The sequence below is a fragment of the Martes martes genome (assembly GCF_963455335.1).
Source record: "Martes martes genome assembly, chromosome: 5".
Classification (NCBI taxonomy): domain Eukaryota; kingdom Metazoa; phylum Chordata; class Mammalia; order Carnivora; family Mustelidae; genus Martes; species Martes martes.
Genome location: NC_137892.1, coordinates 37,237,206 through 37,262,014, shown reverse-complemented (window position 1 = coordinate 37,262,014; position 24,809 = coordinate 37,237,206). Strand labels below are relative to the sequence as shown.

At 33.7% G+C, this 24,809-nt stretch overlaps 1 protein-coding gene across 1 annotated transcript in view; it reads right to left on the bottom strand.

The window, feature by feature from the left end:
* FBXL17 (F-box and leucine rich repeat protein 17) overlaps nucleotides 1-24,809 on the bottom strand; it is a gene marked incomplete at its 5' end in the record, with an annotated part of 499,405 nt that overhangs the window by 431,044 nt on the left and 43,552 nt on the right. The window contains one exon of the mRNA XM_080803904.1: nucleotides 22,070-22,201. Within this exon, the coding sequence (XP_080660030.1) occupies nucleotides 22,070-22,201 (132 nt within the window). The remainder of the gene's footprint in view (nucleotides 1-22,069; nucleotides 22,202-24,809) is intronic.

The following is a 24,809-nucleotide window of genomic DNA, read 5'->3' as shown; positions in this document are numbered from 1 at the left end:
ATTCACAGTAATAAAATAATAAAAGAAAACAAATGCTCAGAAGTCTAGCTTTTCCTAGTACTATGACCAGGGGGAATATTTAACTGAAAGCTCTCAGAAGGGAGGATTCTATGTGCACAGTTAGCAATGTCCTTATAAATATCCTAATAATAATTAAAACATTAACTCAATGGAATAATGCCAAAACTCAATTCATTATATTTAATTCTTGAAGTACTACAATCCATATACTACCCAAGTACTACTGTGGATCAATAGAAACAAGTCTTTCTTTCTTTTTTTTTTTTTTTAAGATTTTATTTATTTATTTGACAGGATCACAAGTAGGCAGAGAGGCAGGCAGAGAGAGAGGAGGAAGCAGGCTCCCTGCTGAGCAGAGAGCCCCATGCGGGGCTCGATCCCAGGACCCTGGGATCATGATGGGAGCTAAAGGCAGAGGCTTTAACCCACTGAGCCACCCAGGCACTCTGAAACAAGTCTTTCTTTAAAAGCAAAGTATCTTGGGCACCTGGGTGGCTCAGTACTTTAAGCATCTGCCTTCAGCTCAGGTGATGATCCCAGGGTTCTGGGATGGAGTCCCAGATTGGGCTCCCAGCTCAGTGGGGAGTTTGCTTCTCCCTCTACCCTTCCCCCACCGCTTGTGATCTTTCTCACACACACACTCTCTCTCAAATAAATAAAATCTTTTAAAAGCAAAATTTCTTTACAAACAACTGAAACAAAACTTCAATTTTAAAAAAATTTTAAAGGGGCAACTGGGTGGCTTAGCCAGTTAAGGGTCTCCCGTCAGCTCAAGTCATGATCCCAGGATCCTGGGACAGAGTCCCACAGAGGGCTCCCTGCTCAGCAGGGAATCTTCTCCCTCTACCCTTCCCCAGCCCCCAACTCATGCTCCTGCTCTCTCTCTCTCTCTCTCTCTGAAAGAAATAAAATCTTTAAAAATGAATAAAATAAAAAATAAATTTTTAAATTAAAAAAACTAAAAGAGGGGTGCCTGGGTGGCTCAGTTAAGCATCTGCCTTCAGCTCAGGTTGTGATCCCAGGGTTGTGGGGTATTACTTTCCTCTGCAACAGGCTCTTTAAAGAAAATAAAAGATATTAAGAAATTTCTCCTATTACTTAAAAGTTACTATAAAGTAGGCTGGCATGACCCCAAAAAATGGGTCTGGAAGCACAGTACTGTGTATGTATTAGTATTATTAGTATTCAAGAAATGCTTAAAAATGAGCGAATGGTAAGATATTGGGCTTATAAAAAATTATTTTTTAAAAGTTTTCTTTATTTGGGGCGCCTGGGTGGCTCAGTGGGTTAAAGCCTCTGCCTTCGGCTCAGGTCATGATCTCGGAGTCCTGGGATCGAGCCCCGCATCGGGCTCTCTGCTGTGGCGGGGAGCCTGCTTCCCCCCCTCTCTCTGCCTACTTGTGATCTCTCTCTCTCTGTCAAATAAATAAATAAAATGTTTAAAAAATTAAAAGTTTTCTTTATTTGAGAGAGAGAGTGAGTGAGAGAGAGAGAGAGAGCGCGCACAAGTAGGGGGAGGAACAGAGTAAGAGGGAGAAGCAGAGTCCTCACTAAGCAGGGAATGTGATGCAGGAACCCAGGACCCCAAGATCATGACACAAGCTGAAGGCAGACGCTTAACTGACTGAGCCACCCAGGTTCCCCAAGGGCTTATAAAAAAAAATGTAATTGATCCATGTAGCTAGTAACCATAAAGAAGCCAAGGAGAATATATTTTACAGAATTATACCAACAGAAATTACAGCATCATTTATTTCCAAGCTTTCGTATCATTTTCTAGGGCATAAAATGCCCTAGGCCACTTTCAATCTTCACCTGTAAGCTTAGCTTCTATTCTCTCAAATATCATAAATCAATGTATTTAATGACTGCTATAAACCATGTGATAACTTTTTTCCCTTAAATTATCCAAATGATTGGTATGCATTGAGAAAAAAAAAAAAGAGAGAATACCATTATATGTTTAGAAAATTATTTGGTACTTCTTTCAAAAAGCAAACAAGGGTAGTGATCCAAAGGGGCACATCCACCCGAATGTTTATAGCAGCAATGTCCACAACAGCCAAACTATGGAAAGAACCCAAATGTCAATCAACAGATGAATGGATAAAGAAGATGTGGTATATATAATGGAATACTATGCAGCCATCAAAAAAATGAAATCTTGCCATTTGCAACAACATGGATGGAACTAGAGGGTATTACACTAGGCGAAATAAGTCAATCAGAGAAAGAAAATTATCATATGATCTCTCCGATATGAGGAATTTGAGAGGCAGGGAGAGGGGTCATGGGGTTTAGGGAAGGAAAAAATGAAACAAGATGGGATCAAGAGGGAGACAAACCATAACAGACTCTTAATCTCACAAAACAAACTGAGGGTTGTTAGGGGGAGGGGATATGGAGAGGGTGGATGGGTTATGGACACTGGGGAGGATATGTGCTATGGTGAGTGCTATGAACTATGTAAGCCTGAAGATTCACAGACCTGTACCTTGGGACAAATAATACATTATATGTTAATTTTTTAAAAATAAAAAAAAAAAGCAAACAAGGGAGTACTGCTTTGTTTCTTCAGGTGTGCCTCACATTACAAAACACTGAATAAACCTCAAGGAATGAACTACATGTAGCTTCTCAAACTACAACCCTAAATGCTTTCTGCCAACTGCGTTTATTATTCACAAACAATCTCACCAAGATATATTTTGGAGAGAAAAGATGAATCAACAGTTAATAAATGGACCTCTTGGATTCCTTTGTGGAGCAAACAAAGCATAGTTCATCAGTATAAAAAAGGGGAAAAAATGATCTCCATTTTAAATTCCAATTACATTAATCTGAAATCACTTAACCAACCTTATTTTATAAATATGTTATTTTATAAATATATACTTATACAAATTTGTTATTATTATATAGTTATTATTTATATATTATTTTATAAATATGTACTTATACAAATATATGTATGTATGCATACACACACACAAACACACACACAAAATATGCATGAATTTTCCAGTTGGATTGAAAAAATCTCCTAAAAACGAAGATTGGTACAAAGACTAAATGTATATCCTACATTCATGGGGCACCTGGGTGGCTCAGTGGGTTAAGCCTCTGCCTTCGGCTCAGGTCATGATCTCAGCGTCCGAGGATCAAGCCCTGCATGGGGCTCTCTGCTCAGCAGGGAGCCTGCTTCCCCCTCGCTCTCCCTCTGCCTGTTTCTCTGCCTACTTATGATCTCTTGTCTGTCAAATAAATAAATAAAATCTTTAAAAAAAAACCTGTATATCCTACATTCTTGTAAATGGAATTGATCATAACTTGCTCAAGACGGAAAAAAATCTGTTGTAATCAAAGTTGAAATGTGCTAATTTGATCTCCAATGATATTAATTAGCTCATTCAATATAGAAATTATTAGCCATTCTGAATACTATCTCTTCTTCGGGATAATCAACCATATTTCCAAAGGGTTACCAAGAACATGAAGGCAATATGAATATTTATTTTTATTTTACAAGGACTACATGTTAAAAAATAGAAACTGGAAAAAAATCCACCTGTAGTCAAGCAAATTTGCCATTTGGTTTGATTTCACGAAAACTTAATTATCAGACCAATACTTACTTACTAACCAATCTAATGAACTACACTGGGGGGAAAAAGACACTTTTCTGTAAATTAGTAGTTCTGAAATCACTCAGTGTTTTAAAAATCAACGTAAATATGTAATATAGTTTTTCTCGCCCCCAAAAGGTGTTTTTAAATCAATAGTATATTTAGCAATCAGAGAAATTTAGCTCAATCACTTTATCCCTATGAAAAAAGACAAGAGTTGGATTTATTATATTACTAGTGACACATTAAATTGATAAGTAAAACATAAAGGTCATTTGGTAAGCTTAAAACTCACTTACTTCCATACCAAACTGGTAATTATTTAGCTATTCTCCTAACCAACTACTTCTATCACCTTAAAAGAGGAACTTTTCTAACCTATACATCAAGTCTCAGAAATTTCTACAATTGCAATAAACCAAAACTAAGAAAAGACTTGCCTCCCTATATTTATAATTTATAAATGAAGGATGCAAATTGTAAAGGATCAACATATAGATATTGTACATTCAATCTAAGTTCTAAAGATCTAAAATATCTAAAAGATCTAAAATAGATCTAAAATAACATGAAAATACAGCAGAAACTATATCACAAACTGGATGTAAATAATACCAATTTTAAGTTCAGAAACATATTTCCTTATATTGACAAAATTCAATTACTCTTAAATAATACATTAAAATATTTGAGAAAGCACTGTTTTTACCAGTTTATCAATGACCTCTTCAGAAATTTACCTGATTAAAAACGAGTAAAAACTGATCTATCTATTGTTTAGGCACATATACATATGTAATAAAATGGGAAAAACGATAATCATAAAATTCAAGATAGTGGTTACTTCTAGTTACCTGTAAAGGGGAGTCAGAGATGAGAAAGGGAAGGAATACATGGGTAGATGAAAGTTACTGGCAATCTACTAGTTCTTACTTTAAGACAGGGGGCTCTTGAGTAAATGTTCAATAGTTTTTAGATAAATTAACTTTTGTAAGAAAATAAGATCACTCATGGACCAATTATGACAGTATGCCATAAACCAAAGATTATGACTAGCAAAATTTTATATTGTTAAGGTCCATTTTGAAAAAACTGACATTTACTTAGAGAAATTTACCTTTCACAAATGTTTCTTCCTAATAGTATTAAATTATCAGCACACTCAAATTCTTTTTGCAAATATTCAGATTGAAGGACTGAATCTGACTGGAGAAGTGTTCTCAAGAACCAAGTCCCAAATCAAAATTATTCTCCTCCCTAAATCAGAGTAATATTATCATATTGGTTTCAATTTGCAGTCGTTCAGATGCTGTTCAGGGCAAACATATTAAAAATGTTATACTGCTATACACCTAAAACGTCCATAATTTAAAAAAAAGAAAAAAATTAGTCTACTTGTATTTAAATGTGTGTTACAGCTGTAATAAATTCCTTAAATTTCAAAAAGCTTCAGGACTAGATACAGAATCTTAATTTATAAGACATTTTATTCCAAATAAAATAAATCAAATAAAAAAATATAATATATATTACCCAATGTCAACTTAAGAACTCCTAAGTCAAAGTCCTTAAAAATACCAACATATTCATGGTAATTTATAAGTAAAGTTTGTTTAAAGGCCAAATCAGAAATATCACTAGTTAGAAGTATGCTCAAATATATTATTCTAAAATTTCTCAAGCATAAAATATACTTATAGCCAATAGTAGTCTAGAAGCCAAATATTAATTTAATATGAAGGTAATACAATATAATATATATTTTATATTCTTTTATAGTTCTATATGTATAAAGGAAGATGATTTAGGTTACCTAAGAGTATCAAAAACAATTATAAGAGTTCATGAAAAGATATAGAGTCAGACAAATTATTAGATTAAAAATCACTTTTAAAAGGCTAAGGCAGTAAGACTATTCTTCTTATTCAAAAATCAATAATTCCAAGAAAATCTTATTTCTAGAATTTGAGGACAAAATGACTGTTAACTACTTATGAAATGAATGAAATTCAACACTATTTAAAATACTGAAAGTTGAGACAATGAAAACTAGTAGAGATCAAATCTTTGCTATTAATGTAAAGGAAAACACCATAATTGAAATTTTTAGAAATATGTCTCAATTGTCAATTTATCAACATAGCAAGCTAATGAAAGATAAAAATAGCATCCTTCTTCTAGACATTAGTCATATGCTGTCTAAAGATGAAAGGGCATGGAAAAAGAACCATACATACAAAACCCCAATGAGATTTCTCTTTAAATTTTCTTTCAACTGACTTGATTAGAAAGGACTACCTTAAGAGAAAATATAACAATAAGCACTTAGAGAGAAAAAGTTAATTCAAACTTACTGAAATTACTTAGCGAGGTAACTTCCAAAATTTTATCATGCAGGGACCTACTATGTGCCAAGCTGAGCACTCTCCACTTTATAGTCATTATTATAAGTTTATAAATGTTCTGATTAAAGTTACAATTAGATGCTTGAAAGAAGAGTTTGATAACTTCTAAAGCCTGTTCTATACTGCACTAAAACTTGTTCATTAGTACTGTATCTAAACACATAGTGTTAACAAAGTTAGTATGGGAAAACTTTAATATTTTATTCAACAGAGAATGACTTCTCTAACTCCTAGATAATTAAAGTAAAAAATTTAAACATCCAAATTGCCCAAGAACTAGGAAGTAAAAATCTTCTGTACTCCAGTTAAGCTTCCATTCTGACTTCTAATTCACTGTACATCAAAGAAAATCAACTTTCCCTGACACATAAGGACTATTCCCTTCAGTGATCAGGCAGGTGTTGAGGCCAGAAAGAGAGCCTATTTTCCACAGCCCTTTACCTTGTTTGATCACTGGTTACTTTTGATCTGACACTGCCCTCTCTCTAGTAATGACTTCCCCCTCATAGACCCTACCTCACATCTGTCAGAAAGAATAAAGGGCATCAAACTGAGACCTGACAACGCCTATGGGCCATGCGATGGGCTGCCAACTGAATGTTCCCCAGCTCCCACAATTTCCAATTCAGTTTCTTTTGTTCTGGTAGGTACAGGGTTAGGGTACCAATGACAGCAGAAAGGATTATGCAGCAACTGTGAAACCAAGCATTCTTGAATGTGTATCTTTTATCTCTGCTTCTTCATCTTCTTAAATGCTGCAAACTTCATGGTGGTTACTATGAAATACATATTCAACAAGTGCAATAGAAAGTTTGTTTAAATCCTTTTCCAGGAGAAAACAAAGGACACAATGTATTGTAATTCAACTATAAAGCTCTAAGGAAAAAGTTTCAAACCCATGGTGTGAGATTAGTAAAGGCCAGCTGTCAATGAGCATGTTAATAGTAAATGAAACCAAAACAGTTTTACCGGGAGCACTATTTAGTGGGTATTGACATGCACCACCAAAAAATGGAAAGATCTCCTAAAACAATGCACGCATTCACAAAAGGCAATCATTTCAATTGTTAAATTCCCATACTAATTTGGTGTGAGAAAGTTTCCCTACTCATGTCTAAATAATGTACTGAGTTTATGTAATCTTTTTTTTTTTAAAGGCATTAATAATCTAAATGCTAGAAAGAAGAAAAATCTGGTCAAATATCATTTTGGCACCATTCTATTAGTAATTTTTCAACTGTCATTAAAATACTGCATGAGTTCTTGAGTATTCATCAATAAATAATCCTCTCCACACACATCCACAAGGATGGATAGCTCATTATTAGGCATGCAATAAAGGGATTTATAGGAAGCAGGTTTGGAGGCCTTTAAGATCACTTTCAAGGTTAAGTCATCAGCTTTTTTTTTAAGAAACAGGAATTTTCTTAACTTTTTAAAAGGTCAGAAGAAGGAAGTGCATGATCGATAACACATGCAAGCAAATCTATTGCACCTTTAATATTATAATGCATAAAAATAAATAAATAATCTTAGACATGTGCAAATACAAAATCGCAAAGATGGGAGGTAAACACTAAGGTGATTACAAGCTGATTATAATAGCTGAAAGAAATCAGTTTCTACAACAGCTGAAGAAAGGTATGCTTTAATAGAAAACGGAAAGGCACAGACATTTAAAGAATTAACCTGTGACACTAGGCAAATGCATACACTAGAGTGAAAATTATTTACCACTAGAAAAGATTATACATGAAATATCTCCTATTCTTATACTGATCAGCAGTCTGCCCAATTATATTCTTCTAAAAAGCAACAAAAAAAAAAATTCTTGACTCTGACCCTGTAATCAAAAAATATCATAATGTAAAGAAAATTAGAAAATGTGACTGGTTTAAATACACTTTTAAATATTAAACAGAGATGACTCCTATATGCTTGGACTAACTTTACAGCCTAAAACCATCAACCATCAACATGTACCAGAAAAATATAACCATTTCTAGACTGAAAAAAACCACATCTTAACCCAAGATTAAAATACAGTTGTCTGAGCAAATACTTGCCTAATTTTTTTTCCTTAAGTTTTCCAAATGCCACTTCAATTTCCAAGAAAAGGAACATATAAACTGCATTATTCTAGTAAGATGCCTATTTATGCTTCTTTTGGTTATTCTTCCCCCAATTTTTGACTCTACAAAATCATCAGAACATTTTAAAGAACAAAAAGATAATAATATAAATGGAATCAATTTATGAAATTATGGACTAAGACTTTTCCATAACGTATTTTTGAAAGAATACTTGTCAGTGTCATTTCTGTATAGTATATTACTCTCTAAGCATGCAACATCAGTATTCTAAGTAAATTTAACACCAGATTTGTAGCACATTTTGATGGTACCAAGCAACCAAGATATTTATCAAAAATTATATTTCATCTATCTCTTTCTAATGGCAACAATAAAAGCAACCTCTTCTAAACAAACTCATGCACAGAAGCAACTTGATAACTTCCATCTTTTCCAGACTCAAGTGATTAAAGTTTTACAAAAGGAAAAAAACACACAATTCTTAGCAGTCTTGGAGAGATTTTTGTTAGAGCTGTCAGAAAGCAGGGAAAAAAAAAACAACGCATTAGTGGAAGCACTAAAGTCAAATATCCTCAATGGGATGTAAACCAAGAAATGAAATTAACAATAAAAAAATTTTAAAGACACAAATTTCAATGTTCACTTTTACAAAATCATTTCCTGAAAACTACTTAATTCTTGAAGAGTTCAGACTTCTTTGGGATTTTTACTTTCTCAAGCTATCAGACATTCTTCTGGTATGAACATTAATGAAGAATCACTTGACACTGCTACAGAATAAAGCATATTTCACCAATTCATTTGTTAATAAAAACTGACTCTTATATTCTGAAAGCTACATTATATGTATATACCAAAGTATAAACGGTCATCTTTAAAGTTTCTGGCATGTGGGGATGCCTGGGTGGCTCATTCAGTTAAGCATCTGCCTTCAACTCAGGTCCTAGGTTGGATCCCCACATTGGGCTCCCTACTCAGTGGGGAGCCTGCTTCTCCCTCTCCCTCTGCCTTTCCCACTGCTTGTGTGGTTGCACTCTCCCACATTCACTGCCAAATAAATAAAAATCTTTTTTTAAAAAGTTATTAAAATGTGTCTCATTAAAAATGTTAATTTTTAACAGCTTTCTTCCTTGTCACAAAAGTAATTTTTCCAGAACTAATGGTTCATTTTCATTAACAGTCCTTTTCAAAAACTTTACGATTTTTTTATGTAGAAGACCTTTAATTTTAAGAACTCCTAAAAGCCATTTAAGTAAAACACTGACAGACAGAGTCAGATACTAACCACATGTTGAAAAAAAGACATTATCACTCCCATTTACAAGGAGCTTATACGATTAAACTAAAGCCTTGAAACCTACAACAAGGTATCAATGGATTAATAAGATATTATAAGATATAGGAAGAGCAGGTAGGATATGGGAAGGTAATAAATGTGGTGGAATTCTTAAAGAAAGTTTGACAAAAATAATATTTAGCTGAGTTTGAAGATACCAAACACTTATTAGAAGAAAGCAAGATGATAAGAAAAATGAAGAGTAAATAGACAAGTTGATAATGTAATGAGAATAGAGACTAATAACTGGAGTGATCTTTGAAGTTAGCCATTACAGATTTCTGAAATGATGAAAATAGTATTTTATCAAGAGCATTCCTGGATTGTGGATGTGAAAAATAAAAGGTCAAATTTTAGAAATGTCTTAGGACATGACTGAATTCAGTGGAATATATATCTTTATCTTTCACACTGTTTTGCATTAAGTTCTTCACTCATAGGCTTAAAACAAATGTAATTTATGGAATGTATACAAGATCACATAATAGAACTTCCTACAATTATATATAATGAGAAAAATACTTATTAATATGTCAACAGTAGAAGGGTATATACATGTGTAAAAATTATGTCCTGCAACACCTTAAAACATATGAAATATCAAGCTACTCAAAATAATATTCAAATATTTAAAGTTAACATTAACCTAGTAAAAAGACATGGAAATTCATTTGACTCCCTAGTCAGAAAATCTACAAATCAAAACTTAACCGAATTCTACCATGTTATCAGATGAGTCAAAATGAAAAGCTAACATACATCATGCAAATAATTTTATAATCTATAGGCATTCAGGTAGGCATTTAAGCAATAATTTTCCTCTTTATTTTCTCAAAGATATAGTCAAAAGGAGAAAAATAAAAGATAATAATCACCCAAATACAGTTCAACTAGAAGGACTCTGATTTATTTTTCTTTGAATTACACATTCTCAGTATATCCATTTATATATCATATTAAAATGAATGATAAATATTCTAGATTTTATGCTTAAATCAAAAACAGTCCATGAAAACCTGGTAATAGACACTATAAATTTTCTACCCCCAAGTACACTCCTAAAGTAATCCACTTCTATATTTTAGAAACCCAAAATAGTGAAGTACAGTAGCTACTAAAGAAAAATACTATATTGATCATTTCTGTGATCCTAAATTTGATGTGGCTACACAAGTAAGATGCAATAAGAGAGTTTAAAAAGTAAGTACATATCAAAAGAGTACAAACTTCATCTGGCTTTTCAAGTACTCAACTACTAAAAACCAGAAGGTACAGTCCATAGGGCGCCTGGGTGGCTCAGTGGGTTAAGCCTCTGCCTTCGGCTCAGGTCATGATCCCAGGGTCCTAGGATGGAGCCCCTCATCGGGCTCTCTGCTCAGCAGGGAGCCTGCTTCCTCCTTCTCTCTCTGCCTGCCTCTCTGCCTACTTGTGATCTCTGTCTGTCAAATAAATAAATAAAATCTTTAAAAAAAAAAAAAAAAGAAGAAGGTACAGTCCAAGGAAAAGAATTTACCCCAACACTCTCATGACGATACAGCCTTCAACTGACCAGCAGGCAACTTCAAGTTTAGACTTTTAACAAGAACTTCAAAAAAGACTGCAAAGGAAGATAACCTAGGTATAATATGAATAGGCAAAGTCTGGTAGCAGGAATACGAACAGTACTGACCACACAAGTTACCTAGACAGGAGCACAATCTGTAGACCTTTTACCTGGGGAAAGGATCATTGGTGAAAGCCCAAGAGGCATAGCACTTTCATAGCAACTTATCTTTTTGATAATAACTGTAAAAAATTGCTAGAAAAGAAGCATCCTATCACCTGGTAGCCAAATTCAACTGTAGTTTGTAAATGATATTCAGAAAGGCAAATCTAAAAATACAAACAAACAAACAAACAAAAAACCCTAAACCCGCTAATTCTTTTCCCCTTAAGCTTAACCACTAAAATAATAAATGGGATTAAGTCTTAGATATCCTAAAACCCTAGCACCTCATTACTATGGAAAGCTAAACACAAGCCAACTAGATCCAAACAATACATCTTACTTGTTGACTGACAGTCTAGAAAGGTAGTTGAAGAACATGAACTCATAACTGACAGGCCTAATGCACTCCCAGAATCCCAATGCCATCCAACGCTAGAAAATTTCTATTTGTTAAGTCTAATAACTAGGCTTTTTCTCTCAATCCACAATCTCCTGTAACCAACACCTGAGTACAAACCCTAGACAGCACTTTCACACTTATATCTAAGATAATTTGACTTGCTCCAAATCTTTGATTCTTTAAACATGTGGTGCTAAAAGAAAGTAAACAAAAATTACATCTTCTAAAAAAAAAAAATCCCCAAAGTAAAGAATATATAAGTGGAAAATAACACCAGCAAAAGAATCCCAACACTAGAAATAACTACCAACTATAAATTTTAAACCCAAAACAAGGTGGATATTTTTAGTAATCTAGAATTCCATCCAGAAAAAAAAAATTTTAAAGACCAAGTAAATACCATTTGGAGTCTCCTATTTTTAGCCATAATAAATTCTGCATTGTCAAAACTGGACTATCTGGATTGGAAATTGTAATAATAGGTTAGCTTCCTCTGGAAATGCTATTTGCATTTGAGCATCTCATATCATCACTTGATAAGTCCTGAGTTCGTTAACCAATTTTAATTTTACTAAACTAATACAATTAGGCAAGTAAATACACTGGGTAAAAAACGACTGCATTTTGAATAAAAATTCTTTGGATATTATTCAACTCACTGCCAGCCCTCCATGCCACACTGGTACACAGGGGAGGAAAAGGTACACACACCAGACACAAAACACACACACACAGACATACACACGCACACAAAGTTTTCTCTGCCTTTCAAATGATGGAATACAATTCATTTATGTTCTTACCAAAATACCTAATATAGATACCCAGAGGCATACACTTAATGATGACAGTAATGTATAGAATAGTTGAGTCACTCTATTTTACACCTGAAACTAATATAACATTGTATGTCAACTACAGTGGAATTGAAATAAAAATATCAATAAAATTTTTACAATTTTTTTAAAAAGAGAAAAAGTAATTTTAAAAAACATTAAAAAAGCATACCCCAGGAGAAGGGTAAGAACAGATTAAAAAGAGATAGATATATTTTTTGCTTTAGCAAAAAAATATACAATGAGTAAAAACATATTTATTCTTCAGATTGAAAAATCTGCCAATAGTATTTTAACTTTGTTTTTCAAATGATTTGTCTGCCAAATAACTTCTGCTTTTAATTAAAGTAGGTCTTTCAAATATTACTCAACAAAACAAAACTAATTTTGTTAACAGTAAGAATGTATAAGCCCATGTAATTCTGATAAGAATATAAATTATAATCTAGTTGTTCAGAACTGCATATTGTTAAAAGAAACCATTCTAGAATATACTCCTTCATTAGTGACTTTGGCTAGATACATTTGATACATAAAGAATGGTATCACTAATATAATATCTAGAACAAAGAAATTTACTTATGTGAGAAGTCAGAAAAACTATTGACTCTGAATCTTTAAGCTATTTTTCAAGCTTTTTTTTATATACTTAAATCCATCTTCTTTTTAAAGCATATTCCAAAAACACTTGAAAAATACATTTTAAAAGTATGTTCAATTCAGTAATGATCCATTTGTCACTAAGCCAACATTTATTGAATGTTTATTATGTGCACAATGATGGGGGATGGATAAAAGAATAACTAGATACTCCCTGCACTCAAAAAAGTTGACAATTGGGGGTGCCTGGGTGGCTCAGTGGGTTAAAGCCTCTGCCTTCGGCTCAGGTCATGATCCCAAGGTCCTGGGATAGAACCCCGCATGGGGGCGGGGGGATCCTCTGCTCAGCAGGGAACCTGCTTCCTCCTCTCTCTCTGCCTGCCTCTCTGCCCACCTGTGATCTCTGTCTGTCAAATAAATAAATAAAATCTTTAAAAAAAAAAAAAAGTTGACAATATCAGGATAAACCTGCAAACCCTGATTTTCAATCACTCGTGAAGAGCAATTTGGCATGATGTAGTAAAAATGTGAAAATATACATATCTTAATTACATTTCTAGATGTAGATCCTAGAGAAATTCTTAACAGATAAGTGTGGAGACTTACACAAGGATTTTACAGCAACACTGTCTATAATGGTAAAACACTGGAAGCAATACAAGTGTCCTCCAGTAAGTAAGGAATGGACAGAACACTAACAGTTACAAAGAATGAATTACATATTCATTATGGCTAGATATCAAAAACAATTTAAGGGCGCCTGGGTGGCTTAGTCTGTTAAGCGTCTGCCTTCAGCTCAGATCATGATCACAGGGTCCTGGGATTGAGCCCTGTGTTGGGCTCCCTGCTCAGTTGGGAGTCTGCTTCTCCCTATTCCTCTGCCTGCTACTCCCCCTGCTTGTGCTCTCACTCTCTCTCTGTCAAATAAATAAATAAAATATTTTTTTAAAAAGTAAAAGTGCAAACTGTAGGCTGATAAATACTTTGTAAAAACAGATATTTAACAATATGATATCAGATAAAAACTATATATATGGTTTACAAACTATAGTTTGTATATACTTTACAAAAATTATAGTTTACAAACTATATATATAGTTAGACAAACTAAACAATACTATATCATTCATGGTGTCTATTATGTATGTTAAAGTTTTCTTTTTAATTTTTAAATTAAATTTTAGGTCATCATAGTAGTTGTTACTGGGAGATAGTGGAAATGATATGGGGAGCAAGACAACAGAGACTTAAAATTTATTTGCTTTATTAATTTAAAAAGAAGCAAATTTAACAAAATGTTAAACAACTGTCAAAGTGTAGATGATGGGCATATAGATGTTGTCACTTTTTGTATTCTGTTTTTCTTAATTTCTCAATATTAAAAATATATATATAAGACTCCAAAATTTGATCACATTTCACATTTGCTGAAATCCCATGCTATATTTCCCATTACCTAGAGACACACAAATTCCTCAGCATGACATTCAAAAGTCTTATCCTGATCCCAACCTTCCTTTACTTCCTTCCACTTCTACTTAATTTACTTCCCCCACTGCCCTGCCTATAAAATCTTATTTTAACACCTATAACATATTAAACATTCCATATATTTTCACAATGCCTTGTCTTTGTTAGTACTGTTTCCCACAGTTGCAATCACCCCAAAAAATGTTCACCTGCACCATATTCATCACAACACTATATATGGTTCAAGACCCAGTTCAAATGTCAGCTACTATTTACAGGATTTCCTGATTCTTCTCTTATCTCTTATATAAGTAACTACTTTTGTAATTGGCATTTCCATAGCACTTTTATAACTAGACAGGGATCTCCTCCCTTTAGCAGTATAACTTAATTTCTCAACACTTCTCATAGAGCCTGGCCCATGCTAGGTATTTAAACATTACATGAACTGAATGAACATCTGAGACAATATTAAGAAACAGAGTAGAAAGTTACCAGTTTATTGATTCATTCACATTTCTTTTAAATCTGGACAAAAATGAAATGGTATTTAGCTTCTGAATACAAATTTCACAAAAAATATAAAATACTATGCTTTTACAAAGTAAAATATTTTGCATAAAGAATGCAATTCTACTATTAAAGTTAATTATGTTCATATTCATATAGGATTAAGACGAATATTCAACGCCATCTATGGGGGCACCTGGGTGGCTCAGTGGTTAAGCCTCTGCCTTCGGCTCAGGTCATGATCTCAGCATCCTGGGATCCAGCCCCACATGGGCCCTCTCTCAGTGGGGAGCCTGCTTCCCCCTCTCTCTCTGCCTGCCTCTCTGCCTATTTTTGATCTCTCTCTCTGTGTCAAATAAATAAATAAAATCTTAAAAAAAAAAAAACACCATCTATAAAACTGTTTTCCTTTGATAATTTTAGGGATTTTCCAGGAAGAGTTTCAGTAAGTCTCCATTGGTACTTCCCCTGAAATCAGTTATCCTAGCAAAAAGATACCTCTTTTCTGCTTATGCTAATAATTAACTTCTTCCTTTGACATCTCACAGCACCTGTCAGTAAGTGTTTTAAAGGCAGATAAGGTTTTTTGGAAATTACTGCATGGTTAAAAGGCAAATAGATTAACTCCATCTGTGATTTCCATGAAAAGGCTTGAGGACAGAAGTTTGGGTATCTAACAGATCTGGGTTACAGTCCTGACTTTGACACTTACTTATTGTTACTTAACCTCTCTAGGTCTCAATTTCCTCATCTGTGAAAGAGAATAAAAACAGACTGCCTCATATAATGGTTTTGAGGATAAATTATGTAAAACTGCATACTGCCTGGCACATGACACTCAATAAAAAGTAATTACTAAATATTTTTAAATAACAACAAATGACAGCAAAATTCTGAAATGTAGCATTCAATAATAAGATAAAGTTCAGTATCTTTAGGTCACCTTCTTTAGAGTACCACATTCATGCACCAGGGTTTACTGGAAATTACCACTCTGGATGTAAGTGAGTAAATGCCTACTCCATTTAGAGAGAAAAGGGCAGTGCCTAGATGGCTCAGTCAGTTAAGCATTCAACTCTTGATTTCAGCTCAGGTCATGATCTCAAGGGTATGAGATCAAGCCCAGCATCAAGCTCCATGAGGAGAGCATAGAGCTTGCTTAAGATTCTCTCTCTTCCCCCTCTCTTTGCCCCTCCCCCACTTTTCTCCCACTCTAAAAAGGAGAAAAAAGAAGAAGAAGAGGGTAAATAACAATGAACGCAAATATCTACCCTAGGAGATTTGGAAGTTAAAATGAATATTTAGAAAGGGGAATCCCTCACAAATGTAAATTATTTAAGTGTGGGATTACAAGTAAATTCACCACACAAGGAGTGTTTGAGAAATAAGATAAAAGAAATGCAGTGGGGGAATTGATGGGAAGAGGGGGACTAAATTCCTTAATACAGTAACTCTAAGTTGAAAAGCAATAGAGTCAGGAAACACAAGCCTTAATATAATGCTGAATTAGCTACTGCTATTTAAAATCTGATGCAAATGTTTACTTTACACACGCCAGTTGATGATAACATGACTACCAGGGCATTTACATAGCTGCAGCAACAACCTCAAATCACACCAAGCAGCAAAGAGGAATGAAGCTGTGAACAGCTTAAGGGTGAAATCAGATTACTGCAGGTAATATTGGGCAGTGACAGCCCAATTCAAATTGGTAGACTCCAGAAAGTAAACTCTGGAAGGAAGAGGAAGTAAAGTAACCTTTACTGAAGACTTCTTATTTTGGGGAACGTAAAACACATTTGGTACTTTGCTTCTAAATCTCATTTAGTCTGATGCTCATAAGAACATGTTTGAGGTAGCATTATGCCCTTTCTGCAAACAGAGAAACGAAAGCACAAAAATTAAGAACTTAACCCAAGTCACATGAGTAAGAAACATTAGGATTGGGGCTCCTGAGTGGCTGAGTGGGTTAAAGCCTCTGCCTTCGGCTCAGGTCATGATCCCAGGGTCCTGGGATCGAGCCCCCCATCGGACTTTCTGCTCAGCAAGGAACCTGCTTCCCCCTCTCTCTCTGCCTGCCTCTCTGCCTACTTGTGATCTCTGTCTGTCAAATAAACGAAATCTTAAAAAAAAAAAGAGAGAGAGAGAGAGAGAAACATTAGGATCAAGATATGAACTGAATTTAGTTCAACTTAAATAGGACATTTGCCTCAATCACCCCTCAAAATGCTTACAGCCTCTAAGAAGGCCTGAAGAGGTGAATTCATACATGCAAACCTCCAAAAATAAATAAATAAATAAACAAAAAACATCATTAAAAATGTCATGGCAGCCCCCAAAGAACTCTATGAGATGTCATATAATTATAAAACTAATAAAGCAAAAATTCATGGAGAGATTGAAAAATAAAAGTTCACAATCAACTTTCAGGACATCAAGTTTAAACCACGAAACATTTATTACTTCCCTAAAATTTTCTAAAATCTATTCATAATACATTATGTGTACTAGCATACACAAAATGCATTACTACTTTCTTGGTTATTCAGAAACCTATCCTATGCTATCCTAGTAGTTCACAACTCAACTCTATAGAGTAGAAGGTATAAAAAAAAAAAGAGAGAGAGACTAAATAAACACAACACATACAGATCTAAACAAAATATAATGACCCTCATAGAAGCTATTTTTGAAATAAATTATAAAATCCTAGTACTTTCAAATGTCAGGTTGTATAATAATTGGCAGATAATCCAATCCATCTGACCCTATCACAACTGAATAAGAAGATAGCCAAAGAACTTCTCTGTCCAAATTTTAGTAAAGGAGGAGAATCTGGAGCAAGAAGAGTAAAGAAGCAAAGAGAATATACTTAAAAAGGTGTCTAGGTAATCAATAACTGTACATACAAACTAAATATGACTTAAAAATAACTCTGTAGCCCGTACTACACAGATGTGATATAAAAGCCATCACCAGAAGAACGAAAATAACTGTATACAATATGCCAGAAGCTCATCATAGTTGCATTCTTCAAATCTATTTCTAAAGTCTATACAACAGATTCATAGCAAATACAAAATACATCATAGAGGATCATGGTACTTGTCTCACTCAAAAATGACTAAAACATAAATTTATTCTCTGTTGAGGAAGATTTTACATGTACATGCTCTCAATACTTTACCTTAAAATGTAAAGTCATTTTCCTCACTTTCCACCTGAGTAAAACTTCTCCCTCTGACAAACACAGGAATCCTTCCCCTAAAGTTTACCTTACTTAAATCAGTGCCACAGAGAATGTTCAAATAGCTTTCTATTTTGTGTAAAATAGCAAGTTTATATTGTAATGTTACAGATGCAACTAATATTTCAAATTTTTTAAAGAAATATTCACACCAAAACTACCTAAAGGACAAAAATTAAAAATAAACTATAATACCTGCAAAAACTTTGTACAAGCATTATATCTTTATAGTTAATATCAAGGACACAAAAGCTATGTCACTGAAATATACAAAGACAATGCTGCCATCTAAAGGCCAAGATAGAATATGAAGACTACATATACTTAAATACTGCCAATATATAAAAGCAGAGAATTTGATATTTTAAAGTCAGCAAAGTTTACACTTCCAAAGAAACACCATGCTACGATTATATTTAGACTAAACAATGAACCTCTAAAACTCCTGAGAAGATACAATATAAGAGAATTAGCAAAATAATTTCGTTAATGATCAGTATCCGTACAAATCAAATTCTGTTGGCATCCTTTCAGACACAGCATTCTCTAAATAGCTCTATTAGTTGTTAACTTAAAAAAATCTATTTAGTAATGTTTAGTGATATTTCCTGCCTATAATTACATATGCAGTATAATTTTATAAATATATAAAAGTATATTAATATTATTTGCCTTTAACCAGACTATTATTTCTACTCACCCCATATAAAATACTTGTTTTTAAAGGACTAATAATAATAGTTCTCAGAATGAAAAGAGGTTAACTACTTAAAATGACAGCTTTATAAGAATTTAAGGATTTCTCATTATTTCATGAATTCTAAAACTACAAAGCAAAGCTCGAATGGGAGGATAGCTATCAATAATTCAATTGCTCAGTGCAAAGAGTTCAAATGATTCTAAGTTTCCCTTTCTAGAACCTTAAATTGAAGGAACTTTATTGAACTGAACTTAAAGATTTAAAACTACTTCAAATTTCCAATGAATTCAAATGTTTACTGAGTAATACTACATATAAAACTGATTCCCTTAGCATGTTAAGTATATAACATCTTTTTAATGGACCACAATATTAAGGAAAAACAAATGTGAACATAACTAGAACCTTCAAAACATATACAGTTAACTCCTTTGGGAAACTGTTGACTAAAAATTTTCATGTGTTAAGGAAAATGTTTCTCTGTGTTTACTCAACAAGGAAATAATAACTACTCAACAAATATTCCCATTATGTAAAGAATATAAAAATTTTAAGTTGGGTTTACCATCCTTCAATTTGAGTATAAAGTAGAAACCAAAAGACAACAAATACAGAGAGAATGTCATAAAAATGTCATAAAAGTAGAATGTCATTCTAGTTTTTTAGTGCCTCCTATGGGTTCAAGTTTATATTACACAATTTAAGGACCTTATGTCATTTAATTCTCAGAGCTATATACAATATATACGTGCAAAAACACAAGTATTAATAATCCTGTCTGCAGGGGAGGGTCACGGAGCTTAAGTAACTCCCCCAAAATCACAATACAAGTGAGTAAATACCAGGTTTAAAAAATTCAGTATCTCAGGGCACCTGGGTGGCTCAGTCAGTTGAGCGTCTGCCTTCGGCTCAGGTCATGATCCCAGGGTTCTGGGATTGAGTCTCACACTGGGCTCCCTGCTCAGTAGGAAGCTTGCTCTTCTCCCTCTCCCCCTGCTTATGCTTACTCTCTCTCTCCCTCTGTCAAATACATAAATAAAATCTTTTTTTTTTTTTTTAAAGATTCCATCCATTTATTTGACAGACAGAGATCACAAGTAGGCAGAGAGGCAGGCAGAGAGAGGAGAGGAAGCAGGCTCCCCGCGGAGCAGAGAGCCCGATGTGGGGCTCGATTCCAGTACCCTGGGATCACGACCCAAGCCGAGGGCAGAGGCTTAACCCACTGAGCCACCCAGGGGCCCCCATAAATAAAGTCTAAAAAAAAAAAAAAAAAATTCACTATCTCTGACCCAGAAGACTTCATTCATTCTACAAGACCATACTGTTTTAAAAGAAGTTATTAAATTTGTATTAAATGTAACGAGAAATATGAAGGATTTTTACCATATAATCTCAGGAGAAAATATAATTCTATTGGCAAATATAATTCTATATAATAATAAAAGCATTTACTTTTAATTCATAGTGCTTTGATTTTTCTAACTGGAATCTTCTTTTAAAGTAGCATTATTGGGCACCTGGGTGGCTCAGTAGGTTAAGCATCTGCCTTCAGCTCAGGTCAGCATCCCAGAGTCCTAGGATACAGTCCTGCATCTTGCTCCCAGCTCAGAGCAGAGTCAGTTTCTACCTCTTCCCCTCCCCCAGGTTGTGCAATCACACTCTCTCTCTCTCTCTCTCTCAAAATAAATAAATAAATAAAAACTTGAAAAGATAATAAAGTAGCATTATCTCAGGGCACTTGGGTCATTCAGTCAGTTAAGTGTCAGACCCTTGATTTTGTCTGAGGTCATGATCTCAGGGTTGAGAGATCAAACTCCACAGCCAGCTCCGTGCTGAGCACGGAACCTGCTTAAGATTCTCTATCTCCCTCTGCCTCTGCCTCTCTGCCCCCCCCATCCCCACCCTCTTCCAAATAAATAAATAAATAAATAGTAGCATTATCTCATTTGAAGTGCTGACACTTCTAGAGACCCTTCAAAACTTACATTAATTTATGAGCTATATTTATCAAATTTTATACACTAATTCCAAGGAGCAACAAAAAGAGCTCTTTATTTGAGGAATACAATTAAATAGCAGGTCTCCTTTGTAAATATGCAACACCGCCTTGCCTACATTTTAAAGTATATTATTGCTCAACATGGAGAATCACAAGTGCCTCCCTAATGACAACCTTTTCTGTTAACTTATACTACACCTATCATCAAAATCTAAAAGATTTGGAGTATTACTCAACCATTACAAAGATTGAAGCTCTGATAATGCTACTACATGAAAGAACCTTGAAAACTTTATGCTAAGTGAAAGAAGTCAGACACAAAATACCAAATACTATGTGAATTCCATTTGTATGAAATGCCTAGAACAGGCAAATCCAGAGAGATAGAAAGTGGATTACCAGGTGCCTGGAGCTAGAGGAAGGGGGGAATGGAGAGTGACAACTAACAAGCACAAAGTTTCTTTGGGGATAACGAATCTGTTCCAGAATTAGTGATGACGAGTCACAACTTTGTGAATATACTAAAAACCACTGAGTTGTAACACTTTAAAAGGGTGAATTTTACGGTATGTGAATTATATCTCAATAAAAGAAAATTAAATGGTTTTTAAAATGTATCACACATTAAGTGTGATGAGTTATATATGTATGTGCTTAGAACATGAAAATCTATATAACTACAAACATTATCTGCCTCAATGTAATAAATCCCATTTTTCACCATACTAAATGAAAGGTTCTACTTCACATGTGTACATCTTTCTTAACAGTAAAAATTTCTAACTACCTAAAACTATTACAATCCTTAGGGAATCAGAAGGAACAACAACCACATACTTATATTTAGCAACTACATACACTTTTTTCCAATTTACCTGAGTTAGTTCACTGTCAGAACACAGACAAAAAGGAATTTTTAACTTTCAAGTATCACATAAAAGCACCTGTAGAGTTATAGGATCAATTCATAAAATCATTGTTTTGAGAGGATTCTTGCTTTAAGTAGTATTTGCCTCTAAACTACCAAAATAAGCAGATAAAAATTTGTAAGCAAAGTTATAAGGAAATGAAAGGTCAGAAATAAAATAAAAAACACAAAAATGATAACAAGTACTTACTAATTTGTTTTCCTGCATATATATTCTTTGTAATTTCAGACAGCCCTTAGCTATGACGATCATGCCTTCATCTGAGATCTTGTAACACTGGCCAAAATGAATATCTTTGAGTTCTCTGCACTTTGAGCCCAGCTGTAAAAAAAAATAAGGAGAGATTTGATTGAATGCTGAGAAAATAACAAAGATAACATATTCCTAGTGGGATATCCATATAATTTTTGAAAATAGCAATACCAAAGTTAAATATAAACTACTTTTAAAATAAAACAGAATGTAGACAATCTATAACTTAAAGCAGTATGGTGTAAGTTTTAGCATCTTCTAATTAATTCCTTGCATCAACTACCTTATATTATATGCCTACCCAAGGTGCCTAGATTCCTTAACATTTACCTCAGATTCACATTTTTATTTCTCCTGATCATTTATATTATTATATTTGCGGGGCTCAGTTCCAAGGAATAAAACAAAGGTCTAAGAAGTGAGGCAAAGGTCTAACGAATGAAAGAATATTTAATTCATTAGATTCTTCCACTTCTGATTACCCCAATCAATCATTTCTCTCCAAGAGCTCACTTGTTCTGTGAAAGAGAAAAAAAGTCTGAATATTCTATAGATTATATTTTAGAGTACTTACTTACATATGGAATTGCATAAACTGAAAACACAAGAACTAAAGATTTCCTGACTGAAATCCCAACTGTACCTTAAAGAGTTACCAAACAGGTAAAATGTTCCCATTAAAACTATTAAGTATCACAAGGAACAAATTACATACATTTCTTTTCAAAAGCTACAGTGGAGATTAGATGATCAAAGCAAACTATAAATGAATGCTGTTTCATGAGTACTACATATGAATAGAGTCATTTTAGAGCTAAAATAAGAAACTTATTCAGTAAAACCTTTATATCAAAAATTATCTAGGGGCACCTGGGTGGCTCAGTGGGTTGGGCCTCTGCCTTCGGCTCAGGTCATGGTCTCAGGGTCCTGGGATCGAGCCCCGCATCGGGCTCTCTGCTCGGCGGGGAGCCTGCTTCCTCCCCACCCCTCTCTGCCTACTTGTGATCTCTCTCTCTCTCTGTCAAATAAATAAATAAAATCTTTTAAAAAAATTATCTAAAAAATTACATTAAATAAAACTCAGTGTCAGCAAGGATTAGAAAGAAGTATGCAAAATACCACTGGTAAGAGTGTAAATAATACTAAAAATATTCCTGGAGAGCTACTCAGCATAAATGAAAAAATATGACTTAGTTTTACCAAAAAATTAACTACAGAGGGATAGATAATTGGATAGATTATGTGACAAAGTAAGCATACTAAAATGTTAATTGTAGGGTAAAGGGATGGTGATGGGGTTTGAGGAGTGCACTTGTCATGATGAGCACAGAGTGACATATGGAACTGTGGAATTACTACATTATACGCCTGAAACTAACATAATGCTGTATGTTAACTAACTGCAATTAAAATAAAAATTTAAAAGAAATACAAAAAAGATGTTAAATATACAATCTAGGTAGTGGGTATATAGGTGTTCACTGTAAAATTCTTTCAAAATTTCCATATATATAAATTTTTTATAATTAACTTGGAATTAAATAGAAGTACTTGACTAAGATTTAACTATAAGAAATTAGCAAAAGGGATATTTTAATCATAACATATAGAAAACCACCTAGATACAAAATTACAGGGTTTTCAGAAAACTGAATATTATATAGCCATTAAAAATGAAGTACACACTTGAGAAAAATGAAAATTTTACACAAGTTTTTATAATAGAATCCAATTTTTGCAAATTATGCATATTTAAATATACATATGTGCATATCCTTATAGAAAAGAGACTGAAATTACACCAAGGTATTAACAGTGGTTTTTTTTTTCTGATTAGTACAGTAATGCATTTTTTTCTTTTCTGCCTATCAATCTTCTCACATCTTTTTAAAAATAAATGTTACTTTAATAACTAAAGAAAACTTTCAAGTTCTGTTTCAAGTAAAGCAGTGATATGTGAATTCAGTTAATTTTTCCAGGAGTGCTGATATAGTTACACTATGTTATTTTCATCTAGGCCACACTATAACCAATTATATATTCCACTAGAAATGTAAACTCCACAAAGAAAGAAGTTTGCCTGATAATTAACTGTCCCTGGAGCCCAGTGTCTTCTGTTTAACTTAGCTGATACTCAGTAAATATTTGTTGAAAGAATGAAAAGGCTGATCCTGGTTATGTGATGTAAAGGGGCCTCTTTGAAAAATGGACAAATATGGGAAACCATGATTATGGTCTCATATACTACCATGTTCCAGTTAATTCAGGAATTCTAAATTGGGTCCACAAGTAGATTTCAGGAATTCCAGGAAAGCAGATGAGAAAAAAGGAGTACATTTAACTTTCATACTATCCTCTAACTGAACTCTAGCTTTTGCTTCACTTATTAATGTAAATGAAAAATCACAGTAGTTTGGCAATACACGTGACTTTGTAAACAACAGAAATCAAAGATAATTTTATGTAATATTACTACCATTGCAGATAGCATGAAATACCATTTTTGTTCATCAGTATTCATTATATTCATTAGATCAACTACCAGATCTAATAATGCATAAAAGCACACATATACTTCAAGAACAAATGTACAATGGCACATCACTCACACCAAAAAAAGCTGACTCCAAAGCCAACAGTGGGTAAAGTGTAAAAGCAACTTGATAATCACTATACC